Source organism: Mytilus galloprovincialis, chromosome 10, assembly GCF_965363235.1.
Source record: "Mytilus galloprovincialis chromosome 10, xbMytGall1.hap1.1, whole genome shotgun sequence".
Taxonomy (NCBI): Eukaryota; Metazoa; Mollusca; class Bivalvia; order Mytilida; family Mytilidae; genus Mytilus; species Mytilus galloprovincialis.
In genome coordinates, this window is record NC_134847.1 from 47,099,040 (window position 1) to 47,121,626 (window position 22,587).

The window sequence follows — 22,587 nt, forward strand, 5'->3', positions numbered from 1 at the left end:
CATAACACATTTTATTCTTCCACCCTGTCTATTTATATCTGGAAATCAATTTAAACTTTTAAATTTATTTTAAGCATTCTAATTACTGTATGAATAAATCACATTAAAATTCCTACATAAATCTCTACACCTTACAAACATTTTACTATGTTCTGCATGTACTTTCTAAAAGTTTGATTTAACAAGACTATTAAGAATTCTAGCCCTACCAACTTTCAGACTAGACTACATATTTGGACCTTTCTGGAATTTAGTTTTTCTATTACCAGTTAAAATATGTTAATTTTAAAAATGAAAAAAAAAATAATAAAAAATACTAAAATTAAATTTGTAATTTTGTATATTTTTATTTTAAGACAAATTCTACCAAACCAACAGCTATGCATTGCGCACACAGTTTAAATAAATATATGCAATTTCTGTTCAGGTTGACAAAATATAACTAGCTATTAAAAAAGGGATTTTAATTATCGTTCAATGATAACCTTGTTGGTCAATTACTCTGAAATCATAAAAAATAAACCAACTTGGGTATCAATTTAGGTCTTCAGTTGACTAGGGTGGTCGAAGAACTACCAGGTACTGAAGGACAACACATCAAATCCATCATCAAATAATTTTTTAAGATATGTGAGAAATCAGTTATTCTAACATGACGTCCTTCAAACGCTTTGAGTACACACCCGTGGTAAAATATGAATATATTGCCAGTACTCCCACGTCATATGCTTTTTTATGAATGAGATACCCGACGTCATAGAACAATGACGTTAGAATGTAAGCATTTTACGGGAAAATACACGCTTGTGAATCCGAAAATCATCACAAGGAAACATACACAAATGATGCTAAAATGTGGCAAAAGCCCTTTATTGTACATCATATAAGACATATAAATAAATTATCATTCAAATTCATCCAAAACTGTCTAAATACATTATTTTAAATAGTTTAAGCATGTCACTAATGCAGTTTGCTCCGTTCTTTTACGCTAGTTTATTAGTGCGTTTATTTATGGGAACGGCAAATATTTGCCTACACCTAGAGCGCTTCGATCCAAAAGAATTGCCGTATGTGTCCTATCAGAATCGAAATAATTCATGGGGGCTTGAATATATCTAGATTTTACCACGGGTTGTCCCTTTATGCCGATATTTTACCCCTCGCTATCGCTCAGGGGTAAAATATTTGTCATAAAGGGCCAACCCGTGGTAAAATCACGATATATTCAAGCCCCCATGAATTATTTCTTAAACGTTATACTAAAAATTTGGTACCAAATATGTCAACTTAAGTAGAAATCGTAATTTTCAACTTAGAGGTATAGGAGACCAATGTATAATAATAGGGGGCTTTTTTTATAGACCTGAAATATGTATGAATACAGTCAATGTCAACAGGACTTAGGGGGCTACCATTTGATTTTTATAGGGGACTAGGATGAAAAATTGTGTCCTGCATTTTTTTAAGTTGTATAATTTCTGTCCTCTGCTTTTTTATTTTTCTCTCTATTTTGTCCTGCCTTCTTTATTTTTCAGTTTATTCTGACTTTTATTTACCTAAATTGTCATCCTTCTTGTTTTTGCAAAGTGTTTTATCATGGCTTTTCTTTCAAATATTGTCCTTGCCCCCACATAAAAATCAAATGGTAGCTCCCTTAATACAGTATACAGATTGGTAACATATGTACTTAAATGTTGTCTTTATTTTATGTACTATTTAAATATTAGCATTAAGGTCATGTTTTCACTAAATACATTAATTCTGACATCACAAAGTAAAATGATTTATAAGTGAGAACGCAAAAATTTAAATTTATGTCGGAACTATTAGGTTCTAAAAAATCAGTACTTATATATATAGTTCAACTATATGTTTATTGTGAGAGTAATTGACTACGATAAAAGCAGTAATTTATGTTGGAAACTATTTTTTCATTTTTTTCAAAAGCTAAAGCAAAAAAAAAAAATTTATTCACACTTTCACAAATGAAAACCTATCATAATCAAATCAAGTAATATGTTTCTTAAAACCAATTATAATCTGTTACAGTGTGCAATTACAAAGTCAAATGGTAGCTCCTTCAAAATGATAGTATTTCCATGAGTTAACTATTCAGATCAATTTCTCATTAATATTTAAACCGAAGAAATTAATACATGATGCAGCATTATATAGTGCGATCTGTCAGTATTATATTTTGAACTTGGAAAAAAATATTTCACTTTTACCTTGCAATTTGGTGTTATTGTTTATAAAAATACTTACCTTGTGAAACACATTCTATTATTATATATAAGTAAGAGGGTAAGGTGTCTGTACAATGCTAGGTATAATGCTAAAATACAAATTCAAGCCCCGGTTTTGGAGGAAGTGAAGAATTTGATTTACTCTAACATTGTTAGGATGATATTCTAGGCTCTTTATATACAGATATATATATTTCTCTAATTCTTCGTTAATTTATCCCTTTCTGCACCCATTGTTTAAAAAAAATTTAATCAACGTGTGGTTCGTTTGATCTCAGATCTTCATTGATTAAATTCCGATTATGACGTCGAGTTTTCTTGCTTTCTTCTGAATTTCCTATTGGTCCGAGAACACAATTAATTCGTAGTGCATTTCTTTTAGAACATAAATGAAAATTAAAAAAATCCCACCTGCGCTTTCTCAATGAAATGTTTACAGTGTGTTGTACTACTTTTGGGACAAATTATATTAAAATTATAGAAAACTTCATCGCCTCAAACTCAAAATATGGACAATTTTGTGTTTAGGGTGTCTTGAAATCTTTTGACAGCTTCCGAAGTGCTAATTTTTAACCTTTTTCAGCTGGACCGAATCACTACTTTCCTGTAAAATTCTGGACCCAAATTTTTTTACAGTGTAATTTCACCCCCCTACTTACAATTTGAGGCATTAAACATGGAGAAATAAATTTGGAAGGGGTATAAAAATTATTGGCAAGTAACCCACTGTTAACACTAGGGACTATATTCGTGAACAACGAAAATCAAGGGACGACAATTGTGGTCTCGGACCTAATAGGATAGAAAGAGTTGACAAATCTTAAAAAAACTTGGTATGACCAAAGCTTAATTAATTATAACACTGCTTGCAAAGTTTCATAACAATAGGATATATATTATAGACAATATGTTAAATTCAATACTCATCTTTGCGTGTTAAATTTTGACGTTAAAATTGAATAATTTCAACTATCAACATTATGGGCTTTGAAAATTTAAATATTGCAAAAAAATACTTTTTAAATGCCCTAATATATCATTTATTATGTACTGAAAGCAATAGAGTACTCATTTGATTTATCAGACTTAGCATAATTATTCAAAAGTGAAATTTATATCAGCCTGGGCCTAAAAATTGAGGTTTTTCAATGAAACGGGGCCTTACATGAAGATGTAATATTTTCCAGCAATTTTAAATTTGTGGAGCTTTTTGGTTATAAATAATCCTTACATATGTATTGAATGTACTTTAAATGGAAAGAAAAGTCACAAATAACATATCATATTAGTTTAAAAGGGTCTTAAGCCAAGTAAGACTGGAAAAAAATAAGGGTCAATTTAGGCCGTGCCACATATTTACATTTAAAAATGCATATTGAGGCTATAAGAAATAAAAAATTGTGTCTTTTTTATCATTTCTATACTCATGTGACATGATACAACAAATCTGAGCACAAGAAGGCTCTTGCAATTAACTTTTCTTACAGAGAGTATGGTCTGATACAAAGATTTTTGCCTTTTTAATGAAATACTTGAATGCAATTTTAGTCTCAACAGGCTTATATTTAAACCACTTGCTATCCTACAGAAGAAAAAAAGATATTATGTGAGATGGAACAGGTACAATAGACATTGTAAAGTGCTTTGGATACAAATTTAGTGAGGTCTTAATTGTGGACTTCAAATTTTATGTACCAAGAACCCCACTTTTGACTTCATCCAAACAGGGCGTTAGACAAGGGTCATTTATACAACACATTTTGTACATATTGTCTGAGATAATCTTCTTTTCTGTAGATTCTGAGTTCATAAACAAGTAAAAGAACTAGATAAAGGCATAGAAACACAAGTATTGACACATGAAAACCTGTCAGATAGAAAGTCAGGATGCCATGTATGCATCAATATTGAAAAAGCCTTAAAATGCCTATTTTGACCATAAAATGCCAAAATTGGTAATTTTTGCAGAAATTCTATAAAATAAAAGTTTAAATCCTTTAGTTTCATGCTATTTGACAAATTGACACCACCAAATCATTTAGGGAAGTTGCCAAATTACAGATTCTATTTTTACAGACTTCACCTCTTAGGTCCGAGAACACAATTAATTCGTAGTGCATTTCTTTTAGAACATAAATGAAAATTAAAAAAATCCCACCTGCGCTTTCTCAATGAAATGTTTACAGTGTGTTGTACTACTTTTGGGACAAATTATATTAAAATTATAGAAAACTTCATCGCCTCAAACTCAAAATATGGACAATTTTGTGTTTAGGGTGTCTTGAAATCTTTTGACAGCTTCCGAAGTGCTAATTTTTAACCTTTTTCAGCTGGACCGAATCACTACTTTCCTGTAAAATTCTGGACCCAAATTTTTTTACAGTGTAATTTCACCCCCCTACTTACAATTTGAGGCATTAAACATGGAGAAATAAATTTGGAAGGGGTATAAAAATTATTGGCAAGTAACCCACTGTTAACACTAGGGACTATATTCGTGAACAACGAAAATCAAGGGACGACAATTGTGGTCTCGGACCTATTGTGACGGTATGAAAAAAAATGCCTGATGACGTCACAAAGAAAGAACACATGTTTTGCAGATCATTCGAAAAAAAGGAATACGTTTGCCTGCATATTGTTTGAAAATCATTAGATAAACAGATTCTACCACCACATCTCGTGTAATACGATATTTATCCACTCTCGACAGTTTAATTTTAAATATTTAAAACGCTCAGCGAGCCTCGCTTTTTAAATTTGAAAATTTAACGGCCTCGAGTGGATAAATATCGTATGATCAAACTCGATGCAGTGGTAGAATCTTTAGATGTTTACAATTTATACATGTTCAAACTATTTTTCTTTGTACGTATACTTGATTATTGTTGGTGATTTTGTTGTTGTATAAAATAATGAATCCACAGCAATATGCTTCTTGTGAACATATTTATAAATGGATATCAAAAATTTGGTTCAGCATTTTATATCATTTTCAAGCAGACGGTCTTGTAACATCTGTGACATTTTTACAATTAGATATCATAGAAGACTAAAAGCATAACAGAAGTTCAAGATAAGATTGTATTCACTTTTTATCAAGAAATGTCATCACCCTAAATCAAAGCTCTGACCATATAAGTGTTTAGTAAACAATTGAACTAGATAATAACTTATGAGCAAGTCAAGTCTGAGTGTAATGATTGCTTGATAAATATTTATATCCAAAATTAGTTCAGTCAGTAACCAGCCAAATTGAATTTAGTAAAATATTGTTTTCATATCCTATTTTTGGCAAAAATTTAGGTCTTTTATTTACTAAGAAAAGAACTAAGAAATTTGACCATGTTTGGAAATACATGAAACTAAAATCATGGGACATTTATAGCACTCATTCATGTGTTCTAGATAAAATGATGTGAAAAAGGTTTGTATTTCCCTTTGAGACAATAATTTCTTGTTCGGTAATTCATCTGTTTTCATGATGTCATGTTTAGGAACCCCACCATATATTTTGGTTTTACTCAACAGACAATAAATAGATCCAAGGGATAACAAATGAGGCCTGATCCCATTGGTTTATAACAAGTGAGGCCTGATCCCATTGGTTTATAACAAGTAAGGCCTGATCCCATTGGTTTATAACAAGTGAGGCCTGATCCCATTGGTTTATTTCATATTTGATTTGGACTAAAATAAGTAGATATTAGAGTACTAAATAATTTATAGGAGTCAAATTCAGTGTATTAGCTCTGAAAAAAGCCTCTGAATGTGTGTCGATCATATTGACAAACACATGTACGATCATATTGACAGCCACATGTACGATCATATTGACAGCCACATGTACGATATAAGTTAGTTGATTGATTTGTGGTGTTTTACACCACCTTCAACACTCTAGGAGATATATTTGTGGCCAGTTTTTATTAGTGGAGGTAGCAATCTGGGTGGTTAAAGAGAACCACCAATCTTCAGCAGGAGAACTGTCAAGATCAGAGTGAGTCACCTGCCAAATTTTAAGATAGAATAATAGTTCTTGCTCTATCTTATCCTTCATGATGACACTGCACTATTTACTTTGGGATAAGTTGTCATCTATTACATAACATTCACACTTAATTGTCAGTTTAATAACAGCATTATTTACCATAGGAATTTATTGTATCAGGTTCATATATGGGTCTGTAGACTGTAATTCTTTATCTTAGGTAATCTTTTAGCTGAAGTAACAGTTCAATTTAAAGCCTCACTTTGGCAAAACAAAACTCTTTTTATAACTGGAGAAGGCAGTCAAGGATCCTTGCATCTCCACCACCTAAACTATATAAGTTTAAGGCTGTTGATATTTAGCAGGAAATCTTTTGCCTTCTTTTTTTATTTACAAATTGTACAAAAAAATCAAAAATATCTAGTTGAGTAAAGAAAAAAGACAATTTACAGAGGATGATAAGCGGTTCAAATCGAAGATTGGCTTAAGTTGCAGAGTGGTTTAAGTCAGAGTGGTTTAAGTCAAAGTGGTTTTAATCAAAGAGTGGTTTAAGTCGCAGAGTGGTTTAAATCAGAGTGATTTAAGTCACAGAGTGGTTTAAGTCAGAATGGTTTAAGTCAAAGTGGCTTAAATCAAAGAGCGGTTTAAGTCAGGACAGTTTAAGTCAGAGTAGTTTACTTAGTCAAAAAGCTGTTTAAGACAAACAGTGATTTAAGTTAAAAAGAGCGGTTTAAGTCAAATGAGATATCTATCCAACAACAACAAAAACAACAAACAACAAAAATAAGTTTTATGGTCTCTTTGCTCTTTATATTCACTTGAACACTTTAAACTGTCTCTGAAGCCCATATTCCATTAAAAATTATAGAAAGGAAATAATGATTATGGCTTAAAAGTGTAATGTTCATGAAACTCTTTGTTTATTTATAAGTAGTTAAACTGCCTTAAGGTCTATACAGAATTAAACAAGTATTTTATAGGTGCTTTTCCATTTTCATAAACTATTTTGTCCTAAATATGCATGGAACAAAACTGGATCTTCAAGCAAACAACAAATCAATTACAGGCCAATAAATTGCTTGACCAAACTTTACAGATTTATGCTTGGCATTTGTCAAATATTTGACACTGAATGTAAAAGTAAGCAGCAATCAGTTACAAGTAAAACAATAACTTGGCAAAACTATTCAAAAAGTTTCGAAATCAATTGACCATGATTCAGGGGGCATGGCCAAATAATCACCATGGAAGTGAGATGTGCCAATACAATTGTGTATCTAATATCATTGATCTAATCTTATCACAAACTACCGGTAATACATTTTTGACACCAACACTGAAGCAACAAGCCACAGTCTTTCTTTTTTTACTTTGTCGAGGCCACACAAAAACATACATAATTCCAAGTTTTTCATAGATCTAACTTATTAAATATTTTTTTTACATCCAACAGTTTTCATTTATTTATCATTGAAATAATCTATTAACTAATAATGACTTTAATCATATTAATTAAATGTGTTCCACCTGGCCAGCAAAATGGCCATTTCACTTTTGTATAGGATTGGCAGCTGCTCCTTATTTACATTTTAGATAATCTAACAAAAGGGCAGTTGGACAAATGCTTGTATGGTCAAACATAGTTAGAAATATTTATTGAAAATCAATTATCATAATAAAGAAAATTATTTTGATAATGAATTAAATATATTTAAATTATATAGGTGCAATATTTTACAACTACATTTAAATATCATTTCAATCAGACAAGTTTTTTTGTTCTGTCATGTTGATGCCAATCTCTTTATAGTATTCTAAATGGAAATTATCTTTTTTTCAATTATCATAAAAAACAAACAATTAAATTTAATTCATTTGTCAATTTCGGAAAGTTAATGACATTACAAATGAAAATTTCTGCACAAAATAGTCCAATTTCAAAACTATGAAGAATTTTACTATTTTGGCAGTTTCAGAGGCAGCATCATAAAATACATAACTCTTGAAATCTATGTATTTTATGATGCTGCCTCTGAAACTGCCAAAAACTGCCTACTGTTTTTTTTCATGTTTTCAGTCAGTTCTATACTGCTTCAAACCTTGATCAACTGTAATCCTTTTCTCTTCTAAAATTACAAAAAAAATCATATGGGACTCAGTATTGTCTATGGTAAAGATTATTTAATGTAAAATTCATGTATAATCTTACAAGACAAAATTTTGATAATAAATTAAAAAGATCCATGTTGTAAAGTTATCAAACTCTACAAGTACTTGATAAGGTAAACATGAGTGATCAACTTAATGAGTAAAATCAACCTTAAATATTTTTGCATGATTTGATTTAGACAGCCGTGCACACCCCCCCCCCCCCTCCCCCCCCCTAAAAAAATATAACTTATAGGAAAATTTTAAATAAAATCTTTAATCAAAATATGGTCCTTCAACTCCTTAATCTCAGGTCAGTGCCTCCCGTGATATAAAATTCTGGACTTGTACTTGATTTGGAATTTTTTACTAAGTTAGATGACCTTTCAGCGTTTTTTTCTAAATACAGTAGCTAGCCAGAATCTATATGCTGAGCTACTTGTCAAAAACTATCCTCACAGGATAGGGTAAAAGAAATTGACAAAAAAATAGTATATGTATGAGAAATGTTAGAAAATTTGTTGTATGGCAAAGAATTACAATCAATTATGACCTCTGAACCATTATACATTATAAAGCCATTTCATTATCCATATTTACATATTTTAAAATCAAAAGAAAAATAATACATTAACTTTCTTATTGAAAATTAAAAGTTAAATCCTGAAATTTAATCGAATTCCTTGGAAACAGAGTACCCAAATTATCTTCAAAGACGTCCAAATGGTCAGATCTTAATCCTGGCATTTAACCTTGTGGCGTAAGACCTCTCTAAAATGTAAACAGTGGGAATTTATGCTCTGCCATTAAATTACAACTTTAATTAAGTTCAAATTTAGAGATCAACATAATGAGTTTAAAGTTTGATCAAGCTTTGATATATTTGGTCATTATGGCTAAAGATTGTTGACCAGCAGCTAATTTTAAATACAGTGGCTACCCAAATCCTCATGCTGATCTACTTTTAAATGAATGGTAAATAAAATGATGTAATATTTAATGTTCTCCACCCGTGGGAGACTATAGGATTTATATTGTTATAAACTTAAAGGTATTATTATCTAAGAAATAACCAGTCGTTTAAATAAGTAAGACTACCATGTCAAAAATTTATTTCAAACAAAATTAAATCTTGAAACATGAATTCACTGGTACAACTTGATTGTGATGAAACTGTAAATTATCTTTTTTTCAATCATTTTTTCACTTAACAAATTTCTTCAATTTCCCAAACTTATCATTTCCACCAATATGAAACATGAGGTAAAAATTAATTACATTATCATATCGTTACTTGTATCCAAGATAAGTCTTTTCAGTGATTTTTTTTCTCTCTAAAATGGTTTGTATCAATCATAAATTTTACTTGATGCATACAGCATTAATTCTAACACAATCCTTTTTTTAGTCTCAATCAACTCATGTGCATTACTTCTAAAAAAAAATAGTAATATCATTAAATGTCAAGCTTCCTCTATCATATACGTTAGTTTTATTCCAAATAAAGCTGTACCTTCAAAGCAAACACATAACTTCAGCCCTTAAAATACAACAGTAACCTGGACTTCAAGCAAAATGCCAAATACCCCTTACTCAGCCGAACACTTTGGTGACATAAGAATATTGGGTGAAAAAAAAAACATTTTCAAATCTCTTCTATTATGACATATATATCGATTTCTTTCCTTTTTCAAAAATATTCAAATTTTGGTTCAAATATTTAAAAAATCATAAACCTGTAGTATACCGGTACAACGATTTGTAAAAATTTTAAAGCCTCCTACACTGCCTAAAGACCCTCATTTGACCACAAACCTTCTTGTGGCTAAATCAGATCATTATATAGAAGTACAGACATTAGAAACTTATAATGGAGTATCAATGTATTAGATAATCCATAGACTATTTCTGTTTGAGTGTTTCATTTTGAATTATGAAGCTAAAATATGATAAAATGAAGAAATTCAGACATGAAAGTGTCAATATCCTCCATAAACAAGAGCAATATAAAATGTAACAAATACAGAAAATCTAACTATGATATACTCCAAAGGAATTTTTTATATCAGGCCATATAATGATACCTACTTGACCATATAATTATCACACCTTCTACATACCTGGCTTCAAAACATGTATCTATAATTGGAGGTCAAACATTTCAAAATAAATTTCACTGTAATCAAACTAAGTTAAAAGTTCACTTGAGGCCTAATAATGCTATCATTTTCACATTTTCAACAATAAAATTCCAATAAAACAGATTTATTTCACCCTGAGCTTACAAGGATTATATCTTATTTCAGGTAGAATGGCTACTTGGATAGTCATTTTTGTGCCTGTCCATCATGACTGTGCCCTGCAGCTATCATCTCCATTACAGCTCAATTTCTCTGAAGTAATTGTAAGACATGTGATCTACCATGTCTACAATGGGTTAACATGATACCAAAACATTTATTTTCACAAAGTAAGACCATGTACCTCGTTATTTTCTTGTTAAGACATTGACTTAGTGACCAAAAAAATTATTCTTGTTTTTATGCTTTTTTATAGCTGATGTTCTCAGATAATTTGTGAGAATCGTGAATGGAAAGGACATTTATGTTTATTTGAAGATTTAAACCAGTCGGAAAGTACTATCACACTACTGAATAAAAGACTACATGAACTTATGAAAGACTTCTTTCTAGATCTTTAAATTTTCCCCTTTTGCCCTTTCTTCCCCGTTTTCAACATCTACTGGATTTAAAACTGCCATATAGTTGTGATATACTCATGAATTAAGCATAATAGTACTAGTTAGTGCTGGTATTACAAACAATAAAAGTATTTTGTGATACTGCTTAAAGCTAATTAACAAAGATAAATGGTGCACATTGTGACATTTTCTATTCATCAGTACATGTACCTAAAGGATATTAAGATTGCTTTAAACAAAGATGCTTAATCAATTAATCTGTTGAACATTCCAGGTAAAATATCAGGTGAAACTTTCCTTTGGAGTTGTATCAACACATTGTGAACAATTACTTTTTAACAGATCCTATCTTTAACTTGTCACCTTTTAACTACTTTCTTACATAATCCGGAACAGTTCTTCGACTATTTGACTTTGATCAAGTACGCTGATATATCAGGTATACATTTCAGGCAAAAAAACAACAGCCCATAAATCGTTTAATCAAACGGCAATAAAATCTGCAGGTAATAATTAGACCTTTTAAAAAGGTGTGCATATATTTTTATTAATAAAATCAAACACCTGTAAACCGTTGCAAATGTGACATCTTATAAACTGTAGGTATCTTAAAAGAATATTTAATTGACTTTTTTTTTCTCTTTCTAATGAATTTCAGGACAACAACAACAGGTGTTTTATAACAGTATATATTATAGTTAAAAGAGAACTATAAATGTTGAATTAAGATTTGAAAGAATCAACAAAGTTTGAAAAGGATGTCTTTTCAAATGACCGTGACTTTTCTTGAAATCTTCCATGTGAACTAGAAAAAAATCAAAACATAATACAGTGGCGGAAAGAGGCCTACTTAAAACAAATTATGGCCATATTATAAAAATTATGATTGTGCATAAAATTCCATGTTGTGACATACCTGAGTGACAAGAGTACCTCCATGACACAGACAGTGATCAGTGGATTTTGTCAACAAGTCCATTTGTTCTAATCCATTATCTCATACCACACATAATAAGTTTAACCTTTTGATGATTTTTTTTATTTTTAAAGTACAATACAAAGTGGCCGATCCAGGGGGAGGGTTCATGGGGTCTGAACTCAACCCCTTTTCTTGGACAATCAATGCATTTGAATGGAGACATATAGTTGGAACCCCCTCTTCTCCTTGGTTGGGAATGGTCCCTTTTCAAAAATGGCTGGATAGACCACTGATACACCAGGGATTACCAGCAGAAAAATAGCATTTCATTTCTGTAAATATTGTTACTATTGAGAAATGTTTATAGATGCGAAAAACGAAGCTGTGTCAGGTTTGAAATAATAAAAACTTGCAATCATAATAATTTCAGAAGCTGGATTTTCCTTTAATATCAAAGTTTTGTAAATTCATTTATTAGATTTCATGCTTTAGTTAGTTTTCAGGGATTCGCAATAATAAATGAATTAATTTCTGAATTAACAGTATATAAAACAAAACACATTGTATGTTCTGCAAAAAATCTACACAGTATTCACAGAAATTCAAATAGCTGCTGAGTTTTTGTAGTGCAAAGATAACTAAACTTCATGTTTAATTGTTAGTAATGCATTCTATAACAGCTCATGCAGTTAAGGATGTACATTGAAATTTTTATTGATTTATCACATTTTACTTTCAATTATTCAAGGGCATTAACTCTCCTTTATGTCAAAGTTTTCAATTTGAATACAATCCACACTGAGATAAAATTTGAACTTAACAAGAGGAAGAAAATCATTATTCTAGTGCACAGAACCAATTAAGATAATTAAAATGCAGATAACACTATAATAACGCATAATGAATTCAGAAACGACAATAGATGCCTCCATTCTAAATAAAGACCATTCCCTAATCTTTTTTACTTCATTCTAAACTTGATTGGATAATATTTCAGGATCATTTTTCACAGATCACAATCAAAGTTACCCACAATGCTTTGATCTCTTCTCAAGTAAAATATTGCTTTATCAAGATAAATATTTTCCTTTACAAAAAAGAGACACTTAAGGCCTTAAATTTTAAGTAAAATGAGAATATGCTAATATCAAGTTTTTAAATCTCAACGTTAAAGAAAAAGATCTGTAAGTTAGAAAGCTATATGGATACATGGGACAAATAAATGTAACTTGTATTTGTGAATCTTTTTGAATGTTACAAAATGTTTTATACATTGTTTCATATTATAAAGCATTTAGATTTTGTAACAGTAAAGTAAAATAAATGAGATAACTCAGACTTGTATAAAATACATGTAACTATATTTATCAAACTTTATCATCAGAAACAGATTGGTGTAAATACCACAGGATATATAACTGTGCATTTGTGATTTTTTTTAAATTTCAAATCAGCATAAAATCAGAATTTTTTAATATATTTTGTTCATGCATTATTCAATCAACAAGTTATTTTACATTTGGTACATTCTTAAACTTTTTAACTATTGTGATAAAAATCTTGGATTTTCCAATTCTCAAAACAACAAAATATATTTAGTCTTAAGTGCATTACGCTATTGTAGACTGAAGGTACACCAAAAGATTTAATAGAATTTAAAAAAAAACAGGATCTTAACTTTCTATATAACAAGCCTAGTAATACAAATGTATAATGTTAATATATAATGATGTATGTGAATGTACTATACTAAAATTCCTACAATTTAGAATGATCAATTGTGGTAAATTAACTGTCTAAAATTTTGTCTTGGTTAAAAAAAACCAATGTTTTAACTTATGAATGGAATGTGCCAGCATATTAATAGAAACAGTAACAGACATTTCAAAATTAAAACGGCACCAAAACAAACAAAAAAATATTGGGGATCCAATATTATTTGACTACTTTTATTTAAAGTATTTAGAAAGTTACTTTGGTAAATTAAGGACACCAATGGATCAATGACATTCTATAAAGTTAAATAGTTGATACATGAACCCCTCAGAGAAAATGTCATTTGAGGGATTCTAAATTACTGGGTCCTTGTGTATCAAGGTGCTTCAAAGATCACCTTTGACACAATTTGCAAGTATGGTCTTTATAAACAATGATAGTCCGTCGGAAGGGGATGATAAATGGCTGACCCGTTTTAAAAGAGAGCCATATCTATAAATATAAAACCTTTTTGTTTCAGGATGAAGCAAATTTTCAGGTAAGAACAGGTGTGTGGCAGGGTAATCAGTTTTGTGTCATTAATTTCACACAACACACACTCAAAAAACATTAGATACTTCATCACTTTTTATTATCCCCTTTGAATCTAATGACCATATGATAAATTGTCCTTTCTGTTTATCTTGTTAACCCAGGGGTGTATTTAGTGCAGTTTGTACACAAGGACAAGAAAAGATATATTTTATTTTATTCCCCTCAGTGTGTGATTGCCAATAATTACTTACGTTCACTTCATTTGAACTTTGGTGGATATTTGTCTCATTAGAAATCATTACATGTAAGAGTGACGTCTTTTTTGCTAAACTATAGAAATTTTTTTTTTAAAGGGTCCAGCTGAAGGCGTCACCTCCACCATGGGATTTTCATGCTGTGTGGAAGACACCTTAGTGGCTTTAAAAGTTGTTTTATGCTCTTTTATTGAGTTGTTGTCTCTTTGAATTGATACATCCCCCTTTCCATTCTTTACTATAGAATACATCTTCTTATTTTCTTATGTTTGCAGGGTCCTCCACCAATAAATACTAGCTGGCCCCCGCGAAATAGCCCAAAAGCGATGCTTATACAAGAATATCATATCATATCACATCATATATATTTGCATGGTGGCTGTATCAATAGCATATATATTTTGTGTTCTACATTTAAAGCGAAATACTTCATGACATGTTTTTTGTGAAAATCGTATGACTCAATTACACCCACTATCATGTAAAATCCAGATTTCTGATTTTATATCAATAAAATCTTTAACTTTGACTTTTGTAAAATAATTTGACCAAAGTTTTACAATTTGTTATATACATTCTTAAACAAATCATGATTTTCAATTTCATAAAACCCTAATAAAGTAATGTTAAAAGATCTAAAGGTGTCAAAATCTTAACAGATCTATATCAACAATGATAATAACTGAGCATAGATATTGTCATACACATTTATATCTCACCAACAGATTTAAAATTTGCCGATTTAAGGAAAAGTCAATAAACAGGTGTCGCCATAATACTTCTGCATAACTAAGAAAGTACTTAGAAAAATATCAATTTCAAGATCTATTTTCTCTTGACATTACACTCCACTTTAAAAACAAAAATGATCTAGACCATTTTTGCTGAGAACTTTTATACCTTGATATTCAAGATTTGTTTTCTTTCAATTTTAAGAGTTTGTAAAATATTTGTAAAACCGAAGGATTTTTAAAAGTATACAATGCATACTTTAAGTAAGAATAATCACTGTGTTATTGTAAACTTTCAGATTTATTTGTATGTACATGGACTTTCAAACCCAAAATATAATATTATACAAATATTTAAAATCTTTTTTATGTTTCTGAGTTTATGTTTATGAGTGAGATTTGCTTAGATAAATTGATGTGCCCGCTGCATCTTCATACCTCATTCCAGCCATTTTAAAAAGGGAGGTTCCAACTATATTTCCCCATTCAAATACACTATGATTAATTGTAGCCAAAAAAGGTTCTTTTTGGATCAGCCATTGACATCAAAGGTACGAAACCTTCTCTATTTTGAAACCATCCTTATTTATATTTTAACATCAATTTTGGCAAAAATGTGGCAAATAAATGGTAAGATCTACACCCCCACCCCTTTTTTCTCTCTTTTGTTCTTAACTATAAAACCCTTAAAGGGACATTTTACAAAAGTACAAATGTATCGGATAGTATCATATAAGGTTGTTTTACTTAAAAGATCAATATGTGTCCCAGCTGAGTTGTGATAATTCTATTCTATTTGATGTTGTAAGATTAATGCAAAGCCTCCCTCTGATGCTTATCTACAAATGATTGTACTATATTGTATTATACTCATTATACCTGATAAATAAAAATTGCAAGATAGTTATTTTTTCAACCAAGATTTAAAACAAGCCTGGTTCCTACAAGAATAAAAAAGTAAAATTTTCCAGTTCCTTCTATTTGAAAGAATTAAGTCTCTAAGTTGAGGGGAGGTGGAGTACATACAAATGTATGTACATAGAATAGAGTAAGTACAAGAGTGCACACACTGAAATGTCTCGCCTTCTTTACTAATCATTGATATTATGTTGATAGTCCTAAGTATAAAGCGTTATTACAACTGTCACATAAACTTAACATTAAACAAGATAGTTAAACAAAGACCAATGAACCATGAAAATGAGGTCAAGGTCAGATGAACCATGCCAGGCAGACATGTACAGCCAACAATGCTTCCATACAACAAATATAGTTGACCTATTACTTATAGTTTAAGAAAAATAGACCAAAACACAAAAACTTAACACTGTCCAATGAACCGTGCAATTGAGGTCATGGTCAAATAAAACCTGCAGGACTGACATATAGATCATAATATATTTCCATACACCAAATATAGTTGACCTTTGGCATATAATATTAGATAAAAAGATCAAAACTTATCTACAAATGATTGTACTATATTGTATTATACTCATTATACCTGATAAATAAAAATTGCAAGATAGTTATTTTTTCAACCAAGATTTAAAACAAGCCTGGTTCCTAAAAACTTATCTTTGACCACTGAACCATGAAAATGAGGTCAAGGTCAGATGACATCTTCCCGCTAGACATGTACACCTTACAATCATTCCATACAACAAATATAGTAGACCTATTGCATAAAGTATGAGAAAATTAGACCAAAACACAAAAACTTAACTATAACCACTGAACCATGAAAATGAGGTCAAGGTCAGATGACACCTGCCAGTTGGACATGTACACCTTCCAGTCCTTCCATACACCAAATATACTAGCCCTATTGCTTATAGTATCAGAGATATGGACTTGACCACCAAAACTTAACCTTGTTCACTGATCCATGAAATAACGTAGAGGTCAAGTGAAAACTGTCTAACTGGCATGAGGACCTTGCAAGGTACGCACATACCAAATATAGTTATCCTATTACTTATAATAAGAGAGAATTCAACGTTACAAAAATTCTGAACATTTTTTTCAAGTGGTCACTGAACCATGAAAATGAGGTCAAGGACATTGGACATGTGACTGACGGAAACTTCGTAACATGAGGCATCTATATACAAAATATGAAGCATCCAGGTCTTCCACCTTCTAAAATATATAGCTTTTAAGAAGTGAGCTAACACCGCCGCCGCCGGATCACTATCCCTATGTCGAGCTTTCTGCAACAAAAGTTGCAGGCTCGACAATAAATGATGAAGGGCTTTCCCAACCCCTTTTGCTGTTTGGAATGATCTCTCAGAGGCAATTTGCATGTCACCATCCTTAGAATCCTTCAAAGGTGGTATCTTAACATTTGGAGGATCCTGTTTGGCTAATTTTTAGCCACTGTATATAATGTAAATATGTTTAACATTGAGCTACAACTTATGCTATTTTAATTGTAATTGGACTGTGGCAAATATTTGATATCACAACTTTCATCCTCTATTTTCATGTACATAGTACCACAGTTCTGAGACATTTCACACTCCCGCACCAGAATCTTTCCTGTACTAGGAAGAAGAAGATCTCATACTCAGCCATAAAGAGGAAATATTTAATTCAGTCAGGAGTAATTTTAAGAGGTTCATTCATCTAAGCTATACACTACACTATTTTAAAAACCACTTACTAAGTCAATGGTTTATCTTTAAGAATTAAAGTATTAGGCTGGTTCCTAAATGTCTCAAAGAACTCCTAGTAAATACAACTGGTCCAGTCTGGGGGCCAATTTGAACATTAATCTGCCTACATGTCCACTATCAAATGACCACATGCCTACATTTGTTTACAATGGTCACTTTATCTGTTTTATCCAATAAATACACAACATTCCATATGTTTTAATCTGGACTAAATACACATTAGGTGGTTACATTTGATGTTATTGTCAATAAATATTGATTTCTTGGACATTTTGATTATAACATTTCAGTTATGTATTGAGTTTTAATTATTAAGAACCATTAAGTAAGTTTGCTAATGGAGCTTTAAAACTTTTAGCTTTTTATTGTTATATATAAATATATATATGACACTTAAAAAGAAGAAAAATCTAATAGAATGTGGAAACATTTAGGAGCCTCTGGCATTTGTTAGTCTTGTATATTTTTTGTCTTAGTTCATTTATATATTTTGGAGTTTAGTGTGACGTCCATTTTCACTGAACTAGTACACAATTTTATTTAGGGACCAGCTGAGGTTCACCTCTAGGTGTGGGATTTTCTGCTGCGTTGAAGAACCATTGGTGGCCTTCAGCTGTTGTCTGCTCTTTGGTCCGTTTGTTGTCTCTTTGACATGATTCCCCATTTCCATTCTAATTTTTTTTTTTTAAATTAAGGGATCACTCAACTTTTGTTAGTAGAAGACTTTAATCAATCTGGAAACAGTATATCTAACAATATATATGTTCCTGAATCAATTAATGCATATGATTGATATGCATGTACAGATATTTCCATAGATGCACATGCACATATAAATCAAAGTATATGTACATGTGGCAATTGTCAAAAAGTGACAGCAATAAACTCATCAATATATGCCATAATTTTTTTAATTAATATTTCTACTATGAAACACAGATGTCCTGAACTTTACAACTAGTGTTTGACAAATGTGTTGTGCACACTAAAACTCAGGCATCAAAGTCAAATTTAGATCATGATGGGTCCACAGAACCAATAACTCAACTACAGCAAAAAAAAAGGGGGGTTGCAACCCCCAGAACCCTCCCCCTGTATCTGCCACTTACACTTTAAACATTGTAGACCTTTACATTATTCATGACTAAAAAAAATTTTTTGTTTATTTTGTTTATCATGGGATTTTCTATTTAAAATTTCTCTCTATCTATTATTGAATCAAAATAATAGATAACGGCACAAGAAAATTGTTAAATTGTCCTTAATGGCAATAAATCCTATAAGGAGTCAAAATGAATTCAACAATTTGATTTGTTTGAAGATCTTGTCTTGTTGATCACTATTCCATCAAATGCTTCTTTTTATCTGTTTCAGTTTTAAAATTAGTAAAATCCATCACTAAAGGGCAATAACTCCAATAAGAAGTCGGCTGACAATGTCAATCTTTCAAATCGAACTCGAAAACATTAAATTATCGCCTTTTTAAGGAACTTTTCCGATTCGAAAAGTATTTGGACATTTTGGAAACCCGTGATATTTATACTTTAGGTCAATTTAGACTCATTAACTACAGATTACCTATAGAAAGTGGAAGATGGAAAAAAATTCAGAGAGATAAAAGAATATGCGAACTATGTGACTTTAATGATCTTGGAGATGAATTCCACTATGTAATGAAGTGTAAATTTATGGCTATAGAAAGACAAAAGTATATTGCTAAATTGATTATCCAAACATAATTAAATTTAAGGAAGTAATGAATACGACAAAACAATCATATTTAAAAAAGCTATGTACATTTATAAGACATATTAATTCATGTGTGTGCTCTCCTGGCTAAACTTTACTTTTAGTTGTAAATAGTGTAGGGAATCACTGAAGCATGAAATTGAATGGAGCAGCCTTAGGTCAGCCCCCCCCCCCCCAATGAAAAGTTCTGGATCCCCCACTGCTTATGAATAATCAGGATGTATGTAACTCAGCAAGGAAAGTTGTATTAAAATATCTTGTTTTTCTTGAGCTGTCTATAATTCTTTCATTGTATTTCTATTAAAATCAAGGTGTTTACCTCCAAATTTATGTCCTTTTTTTTATGTCCTTTCTTATTCCTGACATCATCTCAAAACTATGTTTTACTTTTTGTAAAGCATCCAGAACATTAATATCTAAAAGATTTTACTTTTATTGTGTAATTTGAATTTCGTATAAAATTATTAGTTAATTATTTTGTATTAAAATAATATGACTCAAATAATTTCAAAGATTTCCGCATAACTTCTAATTTCAGGGTTTTTTATTGCTGAATCCTGTTTTAATCTGTATACAAACAAACAAGATATTTATTCACACCTCAACAGCGTTTTACAACTAAGAGCACAATAAAAGCCAAAGAAAAAAATTCAATAAACCAAGTTTATTTTAGTACAAAGTATTAAGTAAAGAATATATCTTCGTATTAAAATGACATTAGCGTTACAAGAAAGGGCATTAATACATGCCCTTTCACATGTTAACGCCTGACATACCACAATAAATTTTCATGAATTTATTACACAAAAATTATAAAAGGTTACATAAATAGTTTGAATCAAGTTGTATATATATACATGTTGTATACATATTTTACAAATGTCAAGTCTTAAAGTCACCTGACATAATGAGATTTTCTGGGGATCAAAGGATTAAAGCACTTATAAGTACATTTAGGAAATCATTAAACAAGGGCTGTATAGCCAGTCAAGGTCGTTAAAAACTTCCATTTGTTGTATTAAACAAGGAGTCTAGTCAAAAATAATAAATATAAGACAAACACTGCCTAGATTGATGACAGGGACTCATTAAACAGTACTTGTGAATTTGCAATCAAAATTCTATATTTCTTAGTCTAGTCTAAAATAATAAATATAAGACAAACACTGCCCATTTTGATAATAGGGACTCATTATACAGTACTTGTGAATTTGCAAAATCAAAATTCTTCAAATATCAGGATACTCTGACACCTTTTATAGCCCATAATAAATTATTGGTCAAATATTTTGCAAGATTGAATTACCTATGTATAATGTGAGAAAACTGACATAAAATCCCACACCATCAATTCACCCCAACATAAACTATAAAATTCTTTCTATCTTATTGTCCAGTAAATTGCCTCAATTATAATGAAATGACTAGTAAATTAATTTTCTAATTGAAAACTTGAAACCTTTTTGACAGCATGTTAAAGGGATACTTTTGTAAGAAATAAATCAATATTTTGAATATAATGGTCAATATTAATGTCCAATGGCCTTTCGTCATCAGATGAATTTAATAGTTAATGATAATTTAATGCTTCTTAAAAGTCAAATTTGACAGATGTAACTTAATTAAGGGGAAATATTTAAAAGTTGGTGACAAGTATGGAATTAGGCTAATGGTATTTTTTAAGATTTAAAAATAATTAAACCTTTTATCCTTAAACAATAAGGAAGAGATGATCAAAGTTGAAATTATGCAGGTGGTTAAAGATGTAACACAGTATACATCAGTATAACATTGAAGTCGTCCGATTTAAACTACTATGTAACGAATGTGTAAAATGGTTTATTTATTTTGACAAAGTATACTGTATTGAAGTAACAACTGTGTAAATTTAGTTTATTTATTTTGACAAAGTACACGGCAAAAGCTTATTTGGGCAAAAACATTTCGTATACCATTTTTTTCTTCAGTAGTTGATCCATGTTTACCTGGTTCCTTTGATCTTTTAACCGCAACATACCTTTATCTACTATGGGATTTCATGTGAAAAGTAGTAAAACTGTGTAACTAATTCCTTTTGATCAATAATAATCGATAATTGATAAACAAATAAACTAAATTTAATATGTAAACATTATCTTACCTGAATAAGATTCTACGTCGCTGAAGAAAATAAACAGTGTTGTAAAAAATATTTGATATAAATTCCTGTGTATTGGGGTCATGTTTACCCGGCAGTTCTCACACTGTAAAACCACTTTAACCACAGAATTTCATCTTTTGTAATATTTTTTCCCGTGTATAAATTATAGAAATTAATCCAAAACATATTGAAAATCCCTGTCATTCTGTTAATTTTGTTAAATTCATCTTTTCACATCTTACATTTATTCCAACTTGACCATGCTTTACATATTTGAGAAATTGACAAAATGACGTCACAGTAAAAACCACATGTGGTCATCCTTGTGGGCGGGTCTTCAAAATAAAGGGAAGCGAAATGTATTTAAGCACGCAGGTAAAAGCCAAACATACCTGTTATCGTATGAGCTGTAAACATTTGTAACTTATAACTGTTTACTATTTTACAATGATTTACATGACCTTTCAGTTTAACTTTTGAATTTGATAAAAAAAAAAAAAAAAAGATTAATTACTTTAGGTCTATTTTTTATGTTAACTATGTCCCAGGTTTACTGTAATACAGTGATTAAAATGTAAATTTGCTATTCAAAACTTGAGGCTCATAGGAGCTTTAACAAATAAATTGTTATCCAGAAACAAATTAGCTCTTTAATATAGTAAAAATTAGTAAACAGCTTGCCTGAGGTGTTTTCCAGAGAAATAAATGCAATACAATATTTCTTTTCTTCCTTTATTACATCACAAAATGCAAATTTATTTATATAAAAAAATAGTT

General features: G+C 30.5%; 1 protein-coding gene across 3 annotated transcripts in view; it reads right to left on the reverse strand.

The window, feature by feature from the left end:
* LOC143047681 (uncharacterized) overlaps positions 1–22,146 on the reverse strand; it is a 58,481-nt gene extending 36,335 nt beyond the window's left edge. The window contains exon 1 of one of the 3 annotated variants that reach the window (XM_076220884.1): positions 22,053–22,146. In XM_076220884.1, coding sequence (XP_076076999.1) covers positions 22,053–22,131 — 79 coding nt within the window. In that variant the 5' untranslated portion in view covers positions 22,132–22,146. Of the gene's footprint in view, positions 1–17,908; positions 18,010–21,810 lie in introns of those variants that run through there. The other 2 variants (XM_076220883.1, XM_076220885.1) reach the window with 2 other exon arrangements.
* Positions 22,147–22,587: the final 441 nt, after the last annotated feature.